A 16,617-nucleotide genomic window follows, 5' to 3' on the forward strand; every position below is an offset into this window, starting at 1 on the left:
TACAAACAGCCAGACCATGTCATATATCATATTCAGCTAACTAACTAACCCCCAGGAACCAAGTCACGTAACCTAACGAAACCAAACAATCCAAATCCCAAAACCATCGCTCAAATCCACACACAAAGCGCCGATACACAGAAAAAAGCCCATGTCATGTGATACCCAAGATACTATAAAACCAGAGAAATATCCAAGATGCGAGAACGAGAACGAGAACGGGAACCAGCCCCGTCGTGGAGCACTAGCCCCCCCCAGGAAGAGAAGATGGGCGTTGGTTTAGATGTCGTCCGTCCGGGCCATCCGTCGGATGATCATGACGACTAGCGCGATGAGGACGCCGAGGATGGCTCGGTCGAGCCAGGAGCTATCTGAGGATTGGGACTGCGCTGCTGCTGCTGCAGGGACTGGAAGGGGGATGGTTGGCGTAGGAGCTGGCGGAGCTGGGTTTGCATGGTCTGACGAGGGAGGTGGTGGCGAGGATGCGGCCGCGGCCGCGGATGATGGGTTTGATGAGGTAGTTGATGGGGGTGGTTGTTGTTCCTCTGTCGCGAGCAAAGCTGGGGTTTGAGTCGGAGCAGCAGAGTCTTCCTCAGACACCACCTCCGGCGCAGTCACCTCGCCCTCGCCCTCATCCTCACCCTTGCTTTCACCCTCACCCTCATCCTCCGCAACCACCACCCCACTCTCCTCACAGACCTTCCTCCACTCCCTCAAAACCTCCTCATTCGACCTCCGCCCCTCACAAACCTCACACACCCACCCCCGGCTCCGCCCGGCCAACTCCCTCCTCACCTCCTCCGGCGCATCCAGCCCGCCGACCTGGCCCTTCGCCTCGGCGTCCATGAAGCTGCGCAGCGCCAGCAGCGCCGTCCGGATCCCCCACGCCGGCTGCCACGTCTCCTCGTGGTGGCCCGAGATGCTCAGGCAGATCTCGCGGTTGACCTCGAAGCGGCCGGAGGGGGTGAGGAAGCGGAAGGACGGCGGGCGCAGCGGGTAGGTCGGTGGGAGGACGATGCGGCCGTGGTAGATGCCGTGCGCGTAGGGCGAGGGTGCCGGCGGGCCGGCGAGCGTGAAGTGCCAGTCGTAGAGGTTGGAGTCGGAGACCGGGTGCGCGTGGAAGTAAGGGGAGGGGGAGGAGGAGAGCTCGGAGGCTTCTTTGAGGAGGCGGCGGAGGGAGGGGGACATTTTTTCTATTTCTTTTTTTTTTTACCCTTCTTTGGGGGGGCCTGTCTGTTTGTGGTACTTCGTAGGGAGAGAGGTGTGATGTTGGAGTGTGGGTGAGACTATCAGATCTGGTATCTGCGTGGCAACTGGCAACTGGCAACTGGTGACTGGTAACTGGCAACAATCGGCTTGATGGTTGGCTTTATGGATACATGATACCGATAAATATATACTGCTCGATCAAACGGCGGGTTTCAATGTCAAAAAAGGGGAAGATGAAGATGAAGATGAAGAGATGATGCCAACTTGGCTTTGTGAAGTGACGTTGAAAGTCCGCCGCCTTGACGCCTCAGGCAGAAATGAGGATTACTCAGAGTGGTAGATCCCTCAGTCAAGACTGGAAGGGAAGTACGAGTCCTCCTATCCATTATATAGGCTCATGATATATTGTGATAGTGATTTCCATTAGAACATAACCAGAGGACTATCGTACAATCATTGCGCCAAGACCATCAAGTACACAACGGCCTCAAAAAGAAGTATATACGACCTAACCCATGTGCACCGGCTAATATCCAAAAACACCGACTGCAAAAGTGCAAAAAAAGAAACAGATTAATCCCAGTCTCGCCATTCATCCGATTGCTCTCGACTGTTTGGCGCTCCAGGAGCTGTCTCGTCGGGTTTCCGCAACCGGCCGGCGGGCCCGTTTGCGTCTGACCGCCGACGATCAGCAACCGGCACTGATCTAGAGGGCAGTGTCTCCGGGCCTCGATTGAGAAGGCCGGCATCCTCATCAGCAGCGTCTTCAAAGTCACTATCGCCCGGTCTGGGTCGCGGGGACATGGGCGCAAGTGTCTGCATCGACACCCCCGTAGTGGGCCGTTCCGGGTCACGGAAGCTGTCCAGAGGCTGGTTTGGCGTCCATGTCGGCGTCGCAGAGTCAGGGCCCAGCCAGCTTCGACTGTTGTCCATGTTGCGCTGGTACAGATCACGGTAATATTGCTGCTCGTCGGCCGTATCCTGTTCTCTCTTCAGGCGCCTGCGTTCCTGTGCTTCAAAGAACTCCCTGCTCGGTTCCCAGTACCACCCATCGCCGGTGGTCGTGCAGACAGGGATGAGCCACAGCAGTGGTTGAGGTCCGAATAGATGTAGTAGATTCTTGCGCCACCCCAGATCAAACGCATGCGGCAGCTTCTCGTTGTCCTCTTCGTTCAAATAGTCCTGGTATCTGTCGTGCTCGCGCTGTCTTTCCATCTCGGCATAAGACCGCGTCAGCGCCTGTTGCGCCGGGGTGAGACGGTCAGCCGACTGCAGCTCGTACCTGGGCTGTCCCGGTGCCGGGGAGAGCCGCTCCTCGCCTTCCTCGGCGCGAGTGACCCCCGGAATCGCATTGGCATGCGCATCGAGGACCCGCTGCCCGTAATCCTGTAGTCGATGACCAAAGCTGTCCGAGACCGGGCTGGCCCCGTTACTCTCCCCATGGTGGCCCCGGCTGTGCTCATGGCGGTGACGATCCAGCGCCTTCCGCAACGGCGACACATACCGGGTCTTCTCCAAGCACTCGATGGTGGTCATGCCGCGGAGCGCAAGGCTGATATGCCAGACCGTGAAGCCGGTCAGCACCAAGCCAATAATCCCGCCCAGAATCGCCAGCAGCACCACGTTCACCGGCAAGATCGAATCCAGGTCCCCGGTATCATTGAGCACCTCAGTCCAGATCCACGCTGACGCCACGGCAAAATCCACCCAGCAGAACAGCGACGTATACACCAGGAACAGCAAAAACGCTTTGTAGTTGTATAACCCCACGCACGTGGCCAGCCACGGGCAGTGGTGGTCCATCTTCAGCACGCACCGCTTGCACGTCGAGCAGTGGTGCGCGCGGTCCGGCTTCAGACACTGACATTTCTTGCAGAACCGCGACCCGCCGGTCGAGTTGACCGTGTATGCCGTGAACTCGGGGAGCTCGGCCACCGGCAACGCGCTGTACTGCTGGCGGCCGCCGCGCGTGCGAGTTGTCAAGGGCGACCCAGGGTCCGTAAACACCGCCACCGTATACGAGACGTTGAGGAAGATGTAGAGCAGCACGCCCACGATCGTTCTCGGCAGTCCTGTGAACCCGTGATACCCCCCCGCGTCAGCGACCATCATTCCCGGTTCACTCATCCCCCGGGACCAAATATCCATCCACTTACCGATCCAGATACTCTTGGAGGGTTTCAACCCCACGCTAGTCTCCACGTAGACCGCCCACGTCGTCAAACTATACACAAACGCCAGGGGAAAGTACGACGCCGCGGCGCAGCAGTACCGTTCGCACCGGAGGGCCCAAGCCCGAGGCCGTCGTTTAGGCCACGACGGGGACGCCGGCGGTGATGAGGCCAGAGTCGCCATCGAGAGAGCGGTATACCGAAGAAGAATCTATACGGAGGCGATCATTGCGAAACTAGGAATCGGGGAGATAAGCGGTGTTGAGCGATGTGAGAAGCGAGGGGATCGAGCGGGAAGGAGGAGGGATTCTCTCGATTGGATGGAGTGGAACGTCGGACTGAAGATGGTGTAAAGAGTACGATTGCTCAGAAGGAAGAATGATGCAGAAAGAAGAATAGCAACGACCGGATGATAAGCAAGCGAACGGATGAACTGGAGCCTGGGGGGGGGGGGGAAAGGGAATAATAATAGTAATAATAGTATCGCTGTCTGTGATGTCTGTTAACCGTTGGGCTGTATCGGTAATTACCAGATGCAACTGCACAGCCATTACGGCATACGTAATATTACACGTGGATGGACTCAGCCACATTGGGGATACAGGAACTCCCTTTGGTCAGTCAACAAACAGAACAGCGAGAGTCCTGGATAGCTGTGCAGTTCTGTTGCTGTATGGTCTCTCAAACGTGAGCTTACGAGGCTTGGCCGTCGACTGTTGAGTCCTCGTGGTGGATCACGCCCTTCACCGGAAAGCTGCTCTATTTGAAGGGATTGATATAGACATTCTCCTGGGTATAGTCACACTAGAAATATCATCTTAAAATATACCATCAATTCCAGAAACGCCAAATATATGTCAGGACATCAAATGTGGCCGACCCTAGTCCTCTGTACACAAGTTGACCGGGTATTCAATCATGAGAAATGCACCGATTTGGTGAGACCTAATCCACTTCGAGGATCTCATCCGAGTCCCTGCTCCAAATCACGGGAGAATGATTAATGATGCGATGATCCTCCGGTCGTTGTTGTCACGTTGATAGTCGTAATCTCACCCTGTTGGCACCAATCGTTGACCGGCTTTGAGGAGACCAAAGGTCAGTATCATCCAGACCATTCATTCAACCAGAATAGAAAAACTCACCAGACAGCTCAGCCTATAGCACCATGAGCAGTTCGAGGTGTAATATTTGTAAAAGTCCACAATCAGCAAGATGAAGCCGATGAGGACTGCGACCAGCGCTCCCAATCGCACCAACCACCATGCCCACCACAGAGGCTTCCGACCCTTGAAGAAGGACAACGGGCCAGTCACCTCGGCCGACTTGGGACCCTTGCGGCCCTTGAAGAAGTCAGTAATGCTCGAGCCCGGGTCGGCGATCTTGCTGTTCTCCGGCTCGGTGCTGGCCCCAGCGCCGCCGGTCATGGCCACATATGGATTGCGGGCAAGACCGATGCGCTCGCGAAGGGCATTGGGAGAGCGCATGATGCAGAGACCCGAGGCCAAGCCCATGACGAAGCCTCCGATATGAGAAAAGTTATCCAAGCCCGGAAGTAGCCCCAGCACGAAAGAGATGCCAATGCCGATTACCATGATGATTAATTCGGTCAACGGGCTGGCCCGCTCATTCCAGGTGTAAAGCAGATCCAAGATATAGAGGGCCAGGATACCGAAAAGACTGCCCGAGCAGCCGCACGAGCTCTCTCCCTGAGCCGCGTAGTTGCCTCCAAGCACGAAACCCCAGATACCGCTCGCCAGGTACACAAAGGCGTACCGCCACCATCCGACTGTCCGTTCCATGTCGGCCCCCATGGTCATCTGGACCAGCAAGTTGAACCCAATGTGGATGATCCCGGTGTGGAGGAACATGGGGATGATGAAGCGGAACCACTGGTTTGGCATCGGGCGATCGGTGAGGTGGCCCTTGGGGACCGGGTTCGGGACTCCATTGAAGCCGCACAGCTCCGACAAAGAGCAGACAAAGTCGGTGGTGGATGTAGCATTCGGACAGGGGAACATGAACTCCACGGGCGAATTCTGAATCTTGTCCACGTTCTTCATGCACGGCGTGTAGCGCGCTCCCATATTAATCTGTACGTACGGCGAGGGGCCGATCATCGGGTTGAATTGGGGGTGCAGCTCGATCGGCGAACCTGTAAGCTGAGCTACTCAAGCGAGTCAGTAAAACGATGACCAGGAGCCTGTTTCCAACCGACAAAAAATCGATTCCGCACATACCATTCTTCACCAACTCAACGATAAAGACAATGATCTGGGCAACCGTCAAGGTATATGTCACCCAGGCGATCTTCTTCTTCCAGAACCCCTTCTTCTGCCTCACAGGGCGCCCGGGAGGCCCTGCAGCTTCCATCGCTTCCGGCGACGGAGGGTAGCGTGTCGGCTGTTGCATCCATCCTGGCGGCGGAGGTCCGTTCGAGTACTGGGCATTCGCTTTTAATGGGATATTGTCCGAATACTGATCCGCCTCGTTGAACCGTCCTCCTGCAACATAGGGTGCCCCCTGATCGGAGCCGATCGATTGTTGACTGTGTCGGAGCTCGTGCGGATCATAGTCGGTGGTTGTATAGGGGTGTGCGTTGGGGCCTTTGTAGCCGTGGGCATTCGATGGTGAGGGGGAGACGCGGTCGACGGGGTCTGTTGGAGGATAGGACTGTTCATAGGTAGGGGGATTGTTGCCATAGCCGTGGGCCGCCATATTGGATGGACAGCCGCGGCAGTGAGGATGGAGCGCAAATGGGGGGTTTGGATTTCCGCGATTATTTGTTGATGGGTTGAAAGAAACAAGCAGCGACTGCAACCGATGATTTAAATCAACAATATCCACCGGTAATTTGATTCCCGGCAGGGTTCCGGCCTTTGGGCCTTGATATCTGAATGATGAAGGCCACAGCCACACAGCCACGAGCTGAAACCGATGAACTCCCTACTAGTGTAATGAGTCTGTCTTGGGCAAAAGGAGGTTAGATCGTAGGAGAAACGACTGATGAAGGGTATTTCGACTCCAAGTGAGGTTAGAGGGATTCAAGAATACGACGAGAAACAGTGGTAGAGACTGTATTATTATGGACGATTATTGATGAAATAGATGAAGAAAAAAAAGAGAGAGTGAGAGAGAGTTAGTCGAAGTGTCGTCGTGTTGTCTTTCTAGGCAGTCACTTTTGCACTATTTTTGGCGCCGATCATAATGCATCGCCAGTCACCACTTGCAACCACTGAACCAAGGTATTAATATTATTCCATCGAACTTTGATTACGACGACAGGACCCGAGTAGTATTATTTCTCCACAGTCCATATGTCAATCAAGGTGTCTCTGATTGTTTACGTTTTTTTCCCCCCAGACCACCGTCTGATCGCTCATTTGGCAGCATCCAATGTCTTGCGCAGATGAAACGCGTACCACCTACAGCGGAGTGATTCGTACCGGTATCTCATGGTTATTTGATATTAAGCATTACTGCGCATCTAGGAACCCGAAGCCATTATCCTGTACAGCAATCAAAAGACAGACATCTGAGAGAGAATGCAGTGGGAATCGACATGATCGGACTGAGAATCCCCCCAGTCCGTCTTGAAAGTCCAAAACATCGGCTGTGCAGAAGGTCCAAATTCGGAAGAGACACCCGAGTGTAGCCAAGAAGCAATCCACCAGTCCCCGAGCCTCCGAGCTCCGAGTACGCATGATTATCACCGTTCGTTCAAAGCCGTTTCAAGTACTCTTGCTCACATTAGTATCCCGTTTCCTCCTAATTCATTAAGTCTATACGACGAGCCGTGCGTCGCCATAGGTTGCGAATGATCATCCAAAGAAACGCCTCCCCTTTTCGAACGCCGGAAACAAGCAAGAAAAGCACCGGGGAAATCTATCGCGAAGAGGGGTTGGGTCAGATTGCGATAGATCGAAGGGGAGTACTTAGTCGGGAAGATGGCCTACCCATCGTTTACTGACTTCCCCAGTATCAGTCAACCACACACCGTCGTTGCGGCGTAATTCATACAGCGACACCCGTCATCATTTCACGACGATGGGCTTCCCGCAGCAGCAAAGACTGGAGACACAGGGCTGACGTGTGTGTCATAGATGCCTAGAGCAGCGCCCATTTCCGCACCGCTGTGGCCGGTGAGGAGCCACACGAGGCGGCTGAGCTTCTGGTACAGCAGCGATGGGAAGTAAAGCAGCAGCGCCCAGAACAGGAGCGACAGCACCACGATGACGAAGGTGTTGGCAACCAGCTTTTCTCCGGGAGTCATCACGTACAGTCCGAAAGTGACCTCGTAGCGGTAGTATTCCAGGTAGACGCGATCGGCGAACCGCTGCAGCACATTGCGACGAGGGTGCTTCATCAGCAGATGACTGACGGTCTGTGTACCAGACGTGTGCGCCATGGTGGGCGAATATTTGCTGAGGAACTCATCGACGGCAACCGGAGCATGGGATGAGATGTGCGTTGTGGTGGCAGGGGTGTAGAAGGTTTGGACTTCCGTTGCCATGGTGGTCGGGGGATGCTTCTGTTTTTGTTTCCCGCTGACGATTGCTGTTGGTATCCCTTCGGGGCTCTTCTGAGACAGACAGATCAAACAAATCGACTATCGGGGGGAGAGCGATCCTGTCACGTCCTTTTATAAAGGTCTTGCGAGGTGTTTGGAGGAGGTTCGCGCTTCAAACGTGCTGTTCCCTCCCTTGCGGTCCCTTCTCTGGTGGGCCTTATTGTACCGACTACTTTTCCAGCCACTTGTTAAGCGAGGGTCCCTAGCAGTACGATGGGGGTGAGAGCGATTCTCTGGGTGAATTTGGGGAAAGATGAATTTCAAGGGAGAAGCAGGCATCAAAACAGTCAAGTAATGAATCTAACGAGCGAAGTCCCGGAAGGACCGGAAGAGGGGTTCGCTGGAGAAGTGGGAAAAAAAAAAAAAGAAACACTAAGATCAAATTGCTGCACTTGAGAAGACGCCAAAGGGAGCGCAAGGGTTTCTATTTAAGACGAACGATGGAAAGACAGAGAGACCGGGACAACAGGATAGAAATATTAGTAGTAGTAGTAGTGGTACAGAGAAGGAAATGAGAGGAGACTGGGTGATGATGCTGGAGGGAAGGGGAAAAAAGGAAGAAAGAGAAGCAGTAGTTGGATACTTCCTATAGATACTCCAATGATCCAATCTTCATAGATACATGGATAGGTAGTAGTTAAAATGGATACTCCATACATGATCCCTCTGATGCTTATTATTGGAGAAAAGGGAGCCAAACCGGTAGGGCGCGGATAGGGACAGCCGCCACCAAGTTCACTAACACGATGAACTGATGGTGTGGCTGATTCCGGCAGAGCTCTAGATGCGTAGAGAAAGTATTCAAACGGCTGTTCTTTGCTCTTCTACATAGTCCTAGACTACTAAGTACAGTTGAAGCTCTTTCAGAAGGTTCATCATCATCAACTAGTTCATTGAATTCATCGTGATGGTCAGATTGGTGGAACTCTCGGCAGCATCCGCTTTCGTCCATTTCTCGGGTTTCTCTCGTTCCTTGATCGTTGCGTCTACTACTACTACTAGTCTACTACTACTAGTCTACTACTACTAGTCTACTACTACTAGTCTACTACATTAGTACATAGAGGTAATCACCCCCTTCCGGCACATGATACCACTCCGCAAAATTTTCATCTCAACATTAAAATATATATCTTTACTCCTTGCATTTCATATCAAGTCCATCAATGTTATTAATTTAGTTGGATTACCTAGTAAATAAAAACATAAATATACATATTTAGATATACTGAAAGTCTGGATTAATATCCAATTTTTCCAACATGTTCTGATGGTATTTTTTAGCCAGGTGAGAAGGTGTCTATAGAGCCTCATCTACCCACTCTTTCTTGATCTGTGTCTCATTATCCAGCATGAAAGTGAAGCTATTCGCATGGTCTAGATTCACTGGATTCACTGGATTCACTGGATTCGCTAGTGTAGTGAGCAGTGGGAGCCACTGGGGGGTAGGAGCATATGAATGCCTATCTAGATCCAGAGTTAAATAAGGAGAACTAGGCAGTGGATATAGTGCTGACTGGCATAAAGTCTAGATATGTAAATATCTCTCTAGATTAACTATAGATTAAGAGCCTCCTTCTGCTTCAAAGAGGCACTTTTAGTTAATCTCTATAAATGCTACCATCTCTCCCTCCCACTGAGAGAAGTGGTTGATGATATAGCTAGCTAATTGCTGCAGTAGAGGCATCTGCGGCAGTAATATCTGCAGTAGAGCTGGTGGAGCTGGCATTAAAGATAGATAGGAAGGGTAGTTAGATAGCAGAGTAGGCAGGGAAGACTATGAAGTCTTTATTTTTAGTATGTTTATCATAGAATTTTAAGTAGCCTAAGTCTCTTACTTTTGCTCTTCCTCCTCCTTCTTCTTCTACTCCTACTCTAGTTTCTAGGCCTCTATAGCCTTCACTTTCTTATCTTTCTCCTTCTTCTTTAACTCCCAGGCCTCACGGGCCTTTAGGGCCTTATCTAGGCTGCAGACACAGCCTAGAGATGGCTTAAACTTCCCTTTAGAGCGCTGTGAGCGTTGATTCTTTGAGGTAATAGTAGTACTAAGTAGATTATAATAGCTATTCTAAAGAAGGGTGATGCTATTTAACTTACTAATAAGTAGGTGAGTAAGATACTTCTTATATTTTAGTAAGGTAGTAGGTGATGCCTGCTATATCTACTGAAAATAGGAGAGGCATTCTTCTTCTGATATAGGGGTTTTAAAGCTAAGGGCAGAGGTAACTGGCTCTAGAGATGGAGAAGTAGTATCTACCTCTTCTAGAGCCTATTTCGCGTGCTTTATCACTGTTTTTAGGTTGATTAGCTAGAGACCTGAGGTTCTCTAGCCTGCAGAGATCTAGGTAGATATTATTAAAGCATTCTGGGTAGTAAAGAGGCCATCTAAAAAGTCTTCCTTTATAATATTTACCTAGCCAACACGTAGGTGCTTCCTAACTTCTATTAAATAGGTATAAGATAGCAGGCTGAATACACACAGATCCAGTGGTTGAAGCAGATGAGATATATGCAGTGGCATATAGATTAGGATGATCTGATTATCCTAACAGATCTATATAAATCTAAATAAAAGATGAGATTCATGCCCATTAATTAGCAGCAGCTATAATAGCTAATCTATCTTCTTCCCTGTATGCATCACCCAGCTTATATTTATCTAGGGAATAAAGATATATTAAAGCTATTTAATAGCATGCTGCCTATTACTATATCCCTTTAAAGAAACACTAATCTGCGCGTTAGGATCTATAAAATAAAGTAGCTAGCCTGTATGGATCTGCTTCCCTTTAAAGATGATATATAGTGAGAGATGCTTCCCATTCATACTATAGCATTCCAGAATAGTAGCCTATTCTTAATTATCTGAGCCAGTAGTATGGCACTACTATATACAGAGATAGCTTTAATATATGATTACCTTCTCTTTATAGCATGGAACACCCATACAGAATCCCTTCTTATCTATATTCTAGATATCTTCATGGAAGATATGATATTTCTCTATTATATACTTGAAGAGCTTAATAAAAGATAAAATAATCTGAGGCTACGCCTGAAGCATGTGTTTCTTATCTAGAAAAGATTCCTATGTCTGCTTAAATTTATAATAGTATTTAAAGAATTTTATGTGCCAGTGCACACTAACTAGCTTAAATTTAATGTCTAATTACTAGTAATTCTACTTATATAGAAGATTTACAGCATCCCTAAGCATCTTATAGCTTGGAGGGAAGCCAGATTCTATCTAATATATAATCTGATCATAGAGAACCTCCTCTTGGATTTCATCTAGCTTCTAGAATCATTAAAAAGCCTTAGATTATGGCTGCTATATGCCTTTCACCCAGTGGTATAGGGTATAGTAGTTAATTCTGTATATGTGAGCTACTTCATAAATTAACTAAAATTTATATTAATCCACAGCCTTAATTACTTTCTCCAGGTAAATAGCTAGGGGGGGTAGAAGAGGCAGCTCTCCCTTATTTTTACTGTATTCCACCTCTAATTCTCTTATAAGTGTTAAAGATAGGGAAGAAAGCAGCAATGATATAAAAAGTAGGCTCCCTAGATTATATGCCTATGTTTCTGGAATCTCCCTTATCTATGTAGGTGGTGAAGATGGTGGTAGAAGAGGGGGGGTGGTATGCAGTAGGCTTATAAGATATAGTAGTATTATAGGCATATTAAATTAAATTTCTTCTGAATTTTCAGTAGTGTCACTATTATTTTCTAGATATAAATATTAGCAGTGCTTTATTGTATATAATTTACTACTTATGATCTATTTTGGATGTGTTTTTATGGAATAATTTAATGTGGAATGTGGACAGATCTGTGGTTGAGATGAAAATTTTGCGGAGTGGTATCATGTGCCGGAAGGGGGTGATTACCTCTAGTACATACTCTGTAGGAATGAGTATTATGAGTTAGTGCGCGCCATGGAGATCATTAATAATCCTAGTACACTAGCTTCCTTTCCTCAAGCTTAGATAATTGATTACATCATCCTTGGTATCAGGTGACCAACAATTCAACATCAACAATGATTATTATTATTAGACAAACTCTTATGGCAGTTGCAGACTTCCTATGTACACTAGAATCTAGATACACGTGCGAGAGCTAGGGTCATAGTAGTAGTCTTATAGTCTCATAGATAGTAAGAAATTGGTTGTGGGAGGAACCGCCGAGTAAGAATAATAGTCTCGGGAAGGAGATCTCTCTACTCTTACGGAGTAGACTATGGGATTGGGAAGGACTGCCTATATCACGTGGGCCAGTGATGTCATATGAGGCACCACCAAATATCCAATAATCCCATCGCTATCAGTCTATCTCCATCTCTTATCAATCTTCCTGGCAACCACCGCTAGTACTGTTCTTCTGACAATTCCTCCCCTCTTCCCCCCCCGTCTCTATACCATACCATCCAGTCTCATCTATATCATGACTGGCGAGGAAGATCCTCTCATCCAGGCGCTGCCACCGGCTACCGACTATCTCACCTATCTCACCCTATTGGAGTACCAACTCACCCCCGCCCGCTTGCCCATTCTCCACAACCTGTTGCAAGATGAAGTCCTCACCACGAATATCGGATGGGACCTGGTCCAGCTGCTCCTGCCCATGCTTCCGCAATCGCTGGAATGTCTGCAGGATGTAGCCCGTCTGGGGAATCCGAGAGAAGTGATTCTGCGCGTGTCCGATGCGTTGATGAAGCTCGAGCCGGACGAAGACGATGATGAGGTTGAATCCACATCCGGCTCGGATGATGACAAAACCGCCAAAGATGCGACCGCCCCTCCACGGCATATCATGCAGTTCAACTGTCTCGTAGCAATGCTCTCGATCCTACACTCCCGCATCCAGACCAAATCCCCGAGCCGGTTTCTCGCAACCTCCCTGCAGGCGGTTCTCGAAGCGTATACCACCATGCCAACCAGTGAAACCACCGTGGCACTACTGGAGTTCCTCCGAGACGTATCGCCGACGAAGAGACCAGCACCCCCCCCGCGAGCCGCCAGTGAGTCCAGCGTGTTGCGAGTATCCGAAGCATCTGCCCCAGATCCCGAAGCCGAAATCCAGTCCCCGTCGCCCATGGCGGACAACGAGCCGGCACTGGTCAAGCGATTTCTACAGTTCGGTCTCATCGAGCTCCTCAAGTCGTACTTATTGAGTCTATCCAGCCCCCTAGATCCAGGAATGTCCTGGGCCATCCGAGTGCACGAAAAGATCTATCCGCAGACACCGGTGCCTGGGAAGGAATCGCAGATCGATGTGTATGCCAACGATAAACACCTAAGGGAGAGAGACATGATTATGGCGAAGATCACAGTATGCTCGACGCGGCCCCACAATTTGGAAAAGTCACTGACGCGATGTAGGCACTGTCGACGGACTTTGGGCTGGACGACCAGCAACTCCTTGCGATTGTCTCTGGGCCGCCGGAAGAACAACCTGCGCCCCTGGACTTTGATGAACCCCCAAAGAAGGTCGAGGAAATTCCACTCGAGAGACATGGCTCGCTGCTGCTTCTGACGGCTCGGGCGGCCATGGCAGAGCTGTTCACATCCGGCAAGGTTGCCAGCGTTCCAGTGTATCCCGATCTCGCTCGGATATATTCCAACTTCATCGGAGAGATTAACACTCCAGACGAGGTAGCGTTTGGACAGCCGCAGCCACTTCTCGACTCGCTGCTCGCCTTGACCGTCCTTGCGTTGCGCAACCCCAGCGGCATCCCCCCCACAGATGACAAGGAATTCGCAAACCTCGTCCTGGCCGTGACGGCCTGCACCGCACGACAGACATACAGTGCCACCCGGCAGCTCCCCGAAGTGTTTGTCCACAGCCACCCTTCGCAGACGGCGCGGTTCAAGATCATCCGCAAGGTCCTAGAAGATGACAAGTGGCAGACGGTAAAAGATCGTGCCATTGGCTGGTTGAAGAACGAGATCCTCCAGACATCCTCCAGCGCAGAGCCTGCCGACGAGACGAACATCTTCCTCAATCCCCACTACTTCTCCGTTCTGTTCCCCCTCCTCTTCAACGCGGCCGATCTCCTTCTCAACGTGTCCACTGACATCGTGGCATCCTGGGTCCGATTCTCGCAGACACTGGCTCCCTCGATCCACGCCGCCCTGAGCCTGTACTATATCCTAGTCTCCTCCCCAGCACTACGTACCCAACTCCAACTCGCCAAAACCCACCTCTACTTCCGCACCCGCCTCCTCGAACCCCTCAAGACCCTCTGCCACACCTTCGAAGCCGACCTCCCCCAGAACGGCGGCGAGGGCCGCATCGAGGCCGCCGTCGGCGAGGAGACGTGCCAGATCGGCATGGCTCGCTCCGTGGGGCTGATCGCGCACGTCGTGGAACAGGTCGAGGACGCGGTGGGCAATGCGCTTGCACCCCCGGATCTGGAGCTGCAGGAGCCGAGCGCAGATGACATTGCGCGCGTGGGCGCCATCCGCAAGGAAACCCTGCTTTGATTGTGTGGTGGTACCGTCAATCTCGAAATCGGCTTAACCAATGAACATATATGGACGATGATGATTTTCCTGCCCCACTGCCAAGACCTTAGCCTTAGAAGTCTATTGAGCCACCAGCCTTTAACTGAAGGCCAGTTCCCACGGAAGAGTACAGTTTTTAGATCTCTTACTATCCATACTACGGAGTAAGTCTCTTCTGAGTCCAGGAACGAGATATTCCCATCAAACACTTCCCGTCCAGCCAATAATCATAATGTCGGCGAGTCCAAAGGGGCCTCCTTCTTCGTCGTCCACCGCTTCACTGAACGCATCCAAACCAGTCAATCACAGTTTTAGATTACAACAATATAAACGCCGAAGGAGTTCCTGTATGGTATGATGCCCGGACTCATGCGTCTGTCTTCCTTGCCTGGCATGGTCGGATTGCATCCACCGTGATTGTCTCTGACCAAGTACTGCAAACCACCCGCCGCTAATGAAGCATTTGTACAGAGTATAAACCATGGTAGCATAAAGGACAGTCGGAACTAGACTACTAGGTAGGAATGGTCAATGGAGGAGTTTATTTACTAGAAGGATTAAGGAGTATTGTAAACTTATCGAGTACCTTGGATATCATTCCACCGTTCCATCCTAAAAGAAAGTTAAAGAGCGGATGGCTCAAATTCAATAAACTATTTAGATTTTAGACTACTGGTAGTTAAGGTCTTAGGTCAAGGCGATTTCCAAATTACTTAAACATGAAGTTGTACATACATACTCCGTAGTTGCGCACTTTCTATCAGCATACTCTGTAGCACAATGGGCAAATGAGCATGATGACAAGTGAACAGTCACCCCGTATGCGCTGCACATCCCTCAAGAGACTAGCATACCCATCATTGATCAATCAAGACCTTGACATTTTTTTCCAGACTAGACTAGACTAGACGAGACGAGACGACCGACCAAGTTCATCAATTCTCCTCGCGAAACAGAAGAAAAAAAAAACAACAAGGGTAAGTAAGTCCCAGCCCTGATACAACCCACCAAACCAGATCCCCCGCCCGAAAACCACAGCACACAGCCGGAACAAAATCAACAGTAGGTAAAAACCAAGAGAGTGGAAATTGGGGAAGAAGAAAAAAGACAAGGATGGGAAACCCCGAGTCGAGTTCCACCGGAAAACCCAGCAGATCTAGAATCTCATTATCTCCCTCCTCGTGCTTCCTCCCTCCCCCCTGCTCGCTCACCACCACTACCACCAACTACATAGCACACTCGACCCCCCACACCTCTTCCTCAGGGAGAAGGGGGGAAGGGCAGGGGGCCTATAGACACTTCACACTTCGATAGACGGAAAGGAAAGAAGAATAACCGCTACTCGCAGCACGCCCGCATTTCTGGTCGTCGTCGTCGGAGGGTTTGTTCGGGCCCGGGGGGTTTCAAATTGTCGAAATCAGATTATGGTCTGGTTTGGTTCTTCGAGGGGACTTTTGCGGGCGGAAGGCGCCGTGGCCCTGGATTTACATGACGACGCAGCCGCCGCCGGGGGAGGCTATGATTGCAGTTAGCATGGAGTGTTATGTAATGGATGGGGATGGGGATGAGATGGGAGCGAAGGACGTACCCTTGACGATGGCGGTGTTCTCGACGGTGTTCTGGGGAGACATTTTGGTTGAGTTGGGGGTTTGCTTGGAGCAGAGATTGGGCTTGAAGCTTTGGTTTTTGAGGTTTGGATGCGTGATGATGACGATGATGGAGAAGAGGAGGTTGAGCTGGGGGATGTCCATGGCGGCTTTATATCTTTGCTCGCTCGGTCTTCTGGTGTGCTTCGTTGCTCGCTGCTCCCTGCTCGTTCTGCTGAGTCGGCCTGCCAACGCAGCTGGAGGTGGATTCTCGAGTATGCTGTAGGAGGAAGAGGTGTGTGTCTGTGGTTCGGCAAGTTGAAAGAAACGACTACATCTCGTGGGATGTTGCTAGGGGATTTGCGCACCGTGGCGTTCCTTGAGCTTTGGGATAACGAAGAAGGTACGTAGTATATTCATGCAGCCAGCGTTCATATTCTTCTTGCGAGAATCAATGGGGACCTGATGACTCCTCCGCGCTGTGACTGGCGGGCCCATTCAACGGGCTTGATATTGTTCTTCACTCGGAGGCTGCTGTTGCCGTGCTTCCTCGCCGGCCAATGCTAGTT

General features: G+C 50.5%; 6 protein-coding genes across 6 annotated transcripts, besides 7 other annotated features; 1 reads left to right on the forward strand and 5 right to left on the reverse strand.

Moving 5' to 3' along the window:
• Nucleotides 1–279: 279 nt before the first annotated feature.
• On the reverse strand, nt 280–1,188 carry ACLA_075380 (ubiquitin-conjugating enzyme E2; the record flags this gene model as incomplete). Its single annotated transcript, XM_001275924.1, has 1 exon — nt 280–1,188. One exon carries the CDS (start codon nt 1,186–1,188, stop codon nt 280–282), a length of 909 nt encoding a protein of 302 aa, XP_001275925.1.
• Nucleotides 1,189–1,307: 119 nt separating this feature from the next.
• Nucleotides 1,308–1,348: a microsatellite.
• A 434-nt stretch (nt 1,349–1,782) lies between these two features.
• On the reverse strand, nt 1,783–3,564 carry ACLA_075390 (DHHC family palmitoyltransferase; the record flags this gene model as incomplete). The annotated part of the gene is made up of 2 exons (XM_001275925.1): nt 1,783–3,281; nt 3,366–3,564. The coding sequence occupies 2 exons, from the start codon at nt 3,562–3,564 to the stop codon at nt 1,783–1,785; spliced, it is 1,698 nt and encodes a 565-aa protein (XP_001275926.1).
• An 816-nt stretch (nt 3,565–4,380) lies between these two features.
• ACLA_075400 (rhomboid family membrane protein) lies at nt 4,381–6,098 on the reverse strand (the record flags this gene model as incomplete). The annotated part of the gene is made up of 3 exons (XM_001275926.1): nt 4,381–4,461; nt 4,526–5,547; nt 5,621–6,098. 3 exons carry the CDS (start codon nt 6,096–6,098, stop codon nt 4,381–4,383), a joined length of 1,581 nt encoding a protein of 526 aa, XP_001275927.1.
• Nucleotides 6,099–7,419: 1,321 nt separating this feature from the next.
• On the reverse strand, nt 7,420–7,893 carry ACLA_075410 (serine palmitoyltransferase small subunit family protein; the record flags this gene model as incomplete). The annotated part of the gene is made up of 1 exon (XM_001275927.1): nt 7,420–7,893. The coding sequence occupies one exon, from the start codon at nt 7,891–7,893 to the stop codon at nt 7,420–7,422; it is 474 nt and encodes a 157-aa protein (XP_001275928.1).
• A 1,043-nt stretch (nt 7,894–8,936) lies between these two features.
• Nucleotides 8,937–9,001: a microsatellite.
• Nucleotides 8,937–9,002: a microsatellite.
• Nucleotides 8,940–9,001: a microsatellite.
• A 328-nt stretch (nt 9,003–9,330) lies between the features above and the next one.
• Nucleotides 9,331–9,361: a microsatellite.
• Nucleotides 9,362–10,054: 693 nt separating this feature from the next.
• Nucleotides 10,055–11,395: a mobile genetic element.
• A 1,004-nt stretch (nt 11,396–12,399) lies between these two features.
• Nucleotides 12,400–14,441, forward strand: ACLA_075420 (uncharacterized protein; the record flags this gene model as incomplete). The annotated part of the gene is made up of 2 exons (XM_001275928.1): nt 12,400–13,287; nt 13,338–14,441. 2 exons carry the CDS (start codon nt 12,400–12,402, stop codon nt 14,439–14,441), a joined length of 1,992 nt encoding a protein of 663 aa, XP_001275929.1.
• A 912-nt stretch (nt 14,442–15,353) lies between these two features.
• Nucleotides 15,354–15,382: a microsatellite.
• A 564-nt stretch (nt 15,383–15,946) lies between these two features.
• On the reverse strand, nt 15,947–16,213 carry ACLA_075430 (uncharacterized protein; the record flags this gene model as incomplete). Its single annotated transcript, XM_001275929.1, has 2 exons — nt 15,947–15,978; nt 16,051–16,213. The coding sequence occupies 2 exons, from the start codon at nt 16,211–16,213 to the stop codon at nt 15,947–15,949; spliced, it is 195 nt and encodes a 64-aa protein (XP_001275930.1).
• Between the last annotated feature and the right edge of the window lie 404 nt (nt 16,214–16,617).

This window comes from Aspergillus clavatus, genomic scaffold (assembly GCF_000002715.2).
Source record: "Aspergillus clavatus NRRL 1 1099423829791 genomic scaffold, whole genome shotgun sequence".
In the NCBI taxonomy this organism is placed as follows: domain Eukaryota; kingdom Fungi; phylum Ascomycota; class Eurotiomycetes; order Eurotiales; family Aspergillaceae; genus Aspergillus; species Aspergillus clavatus.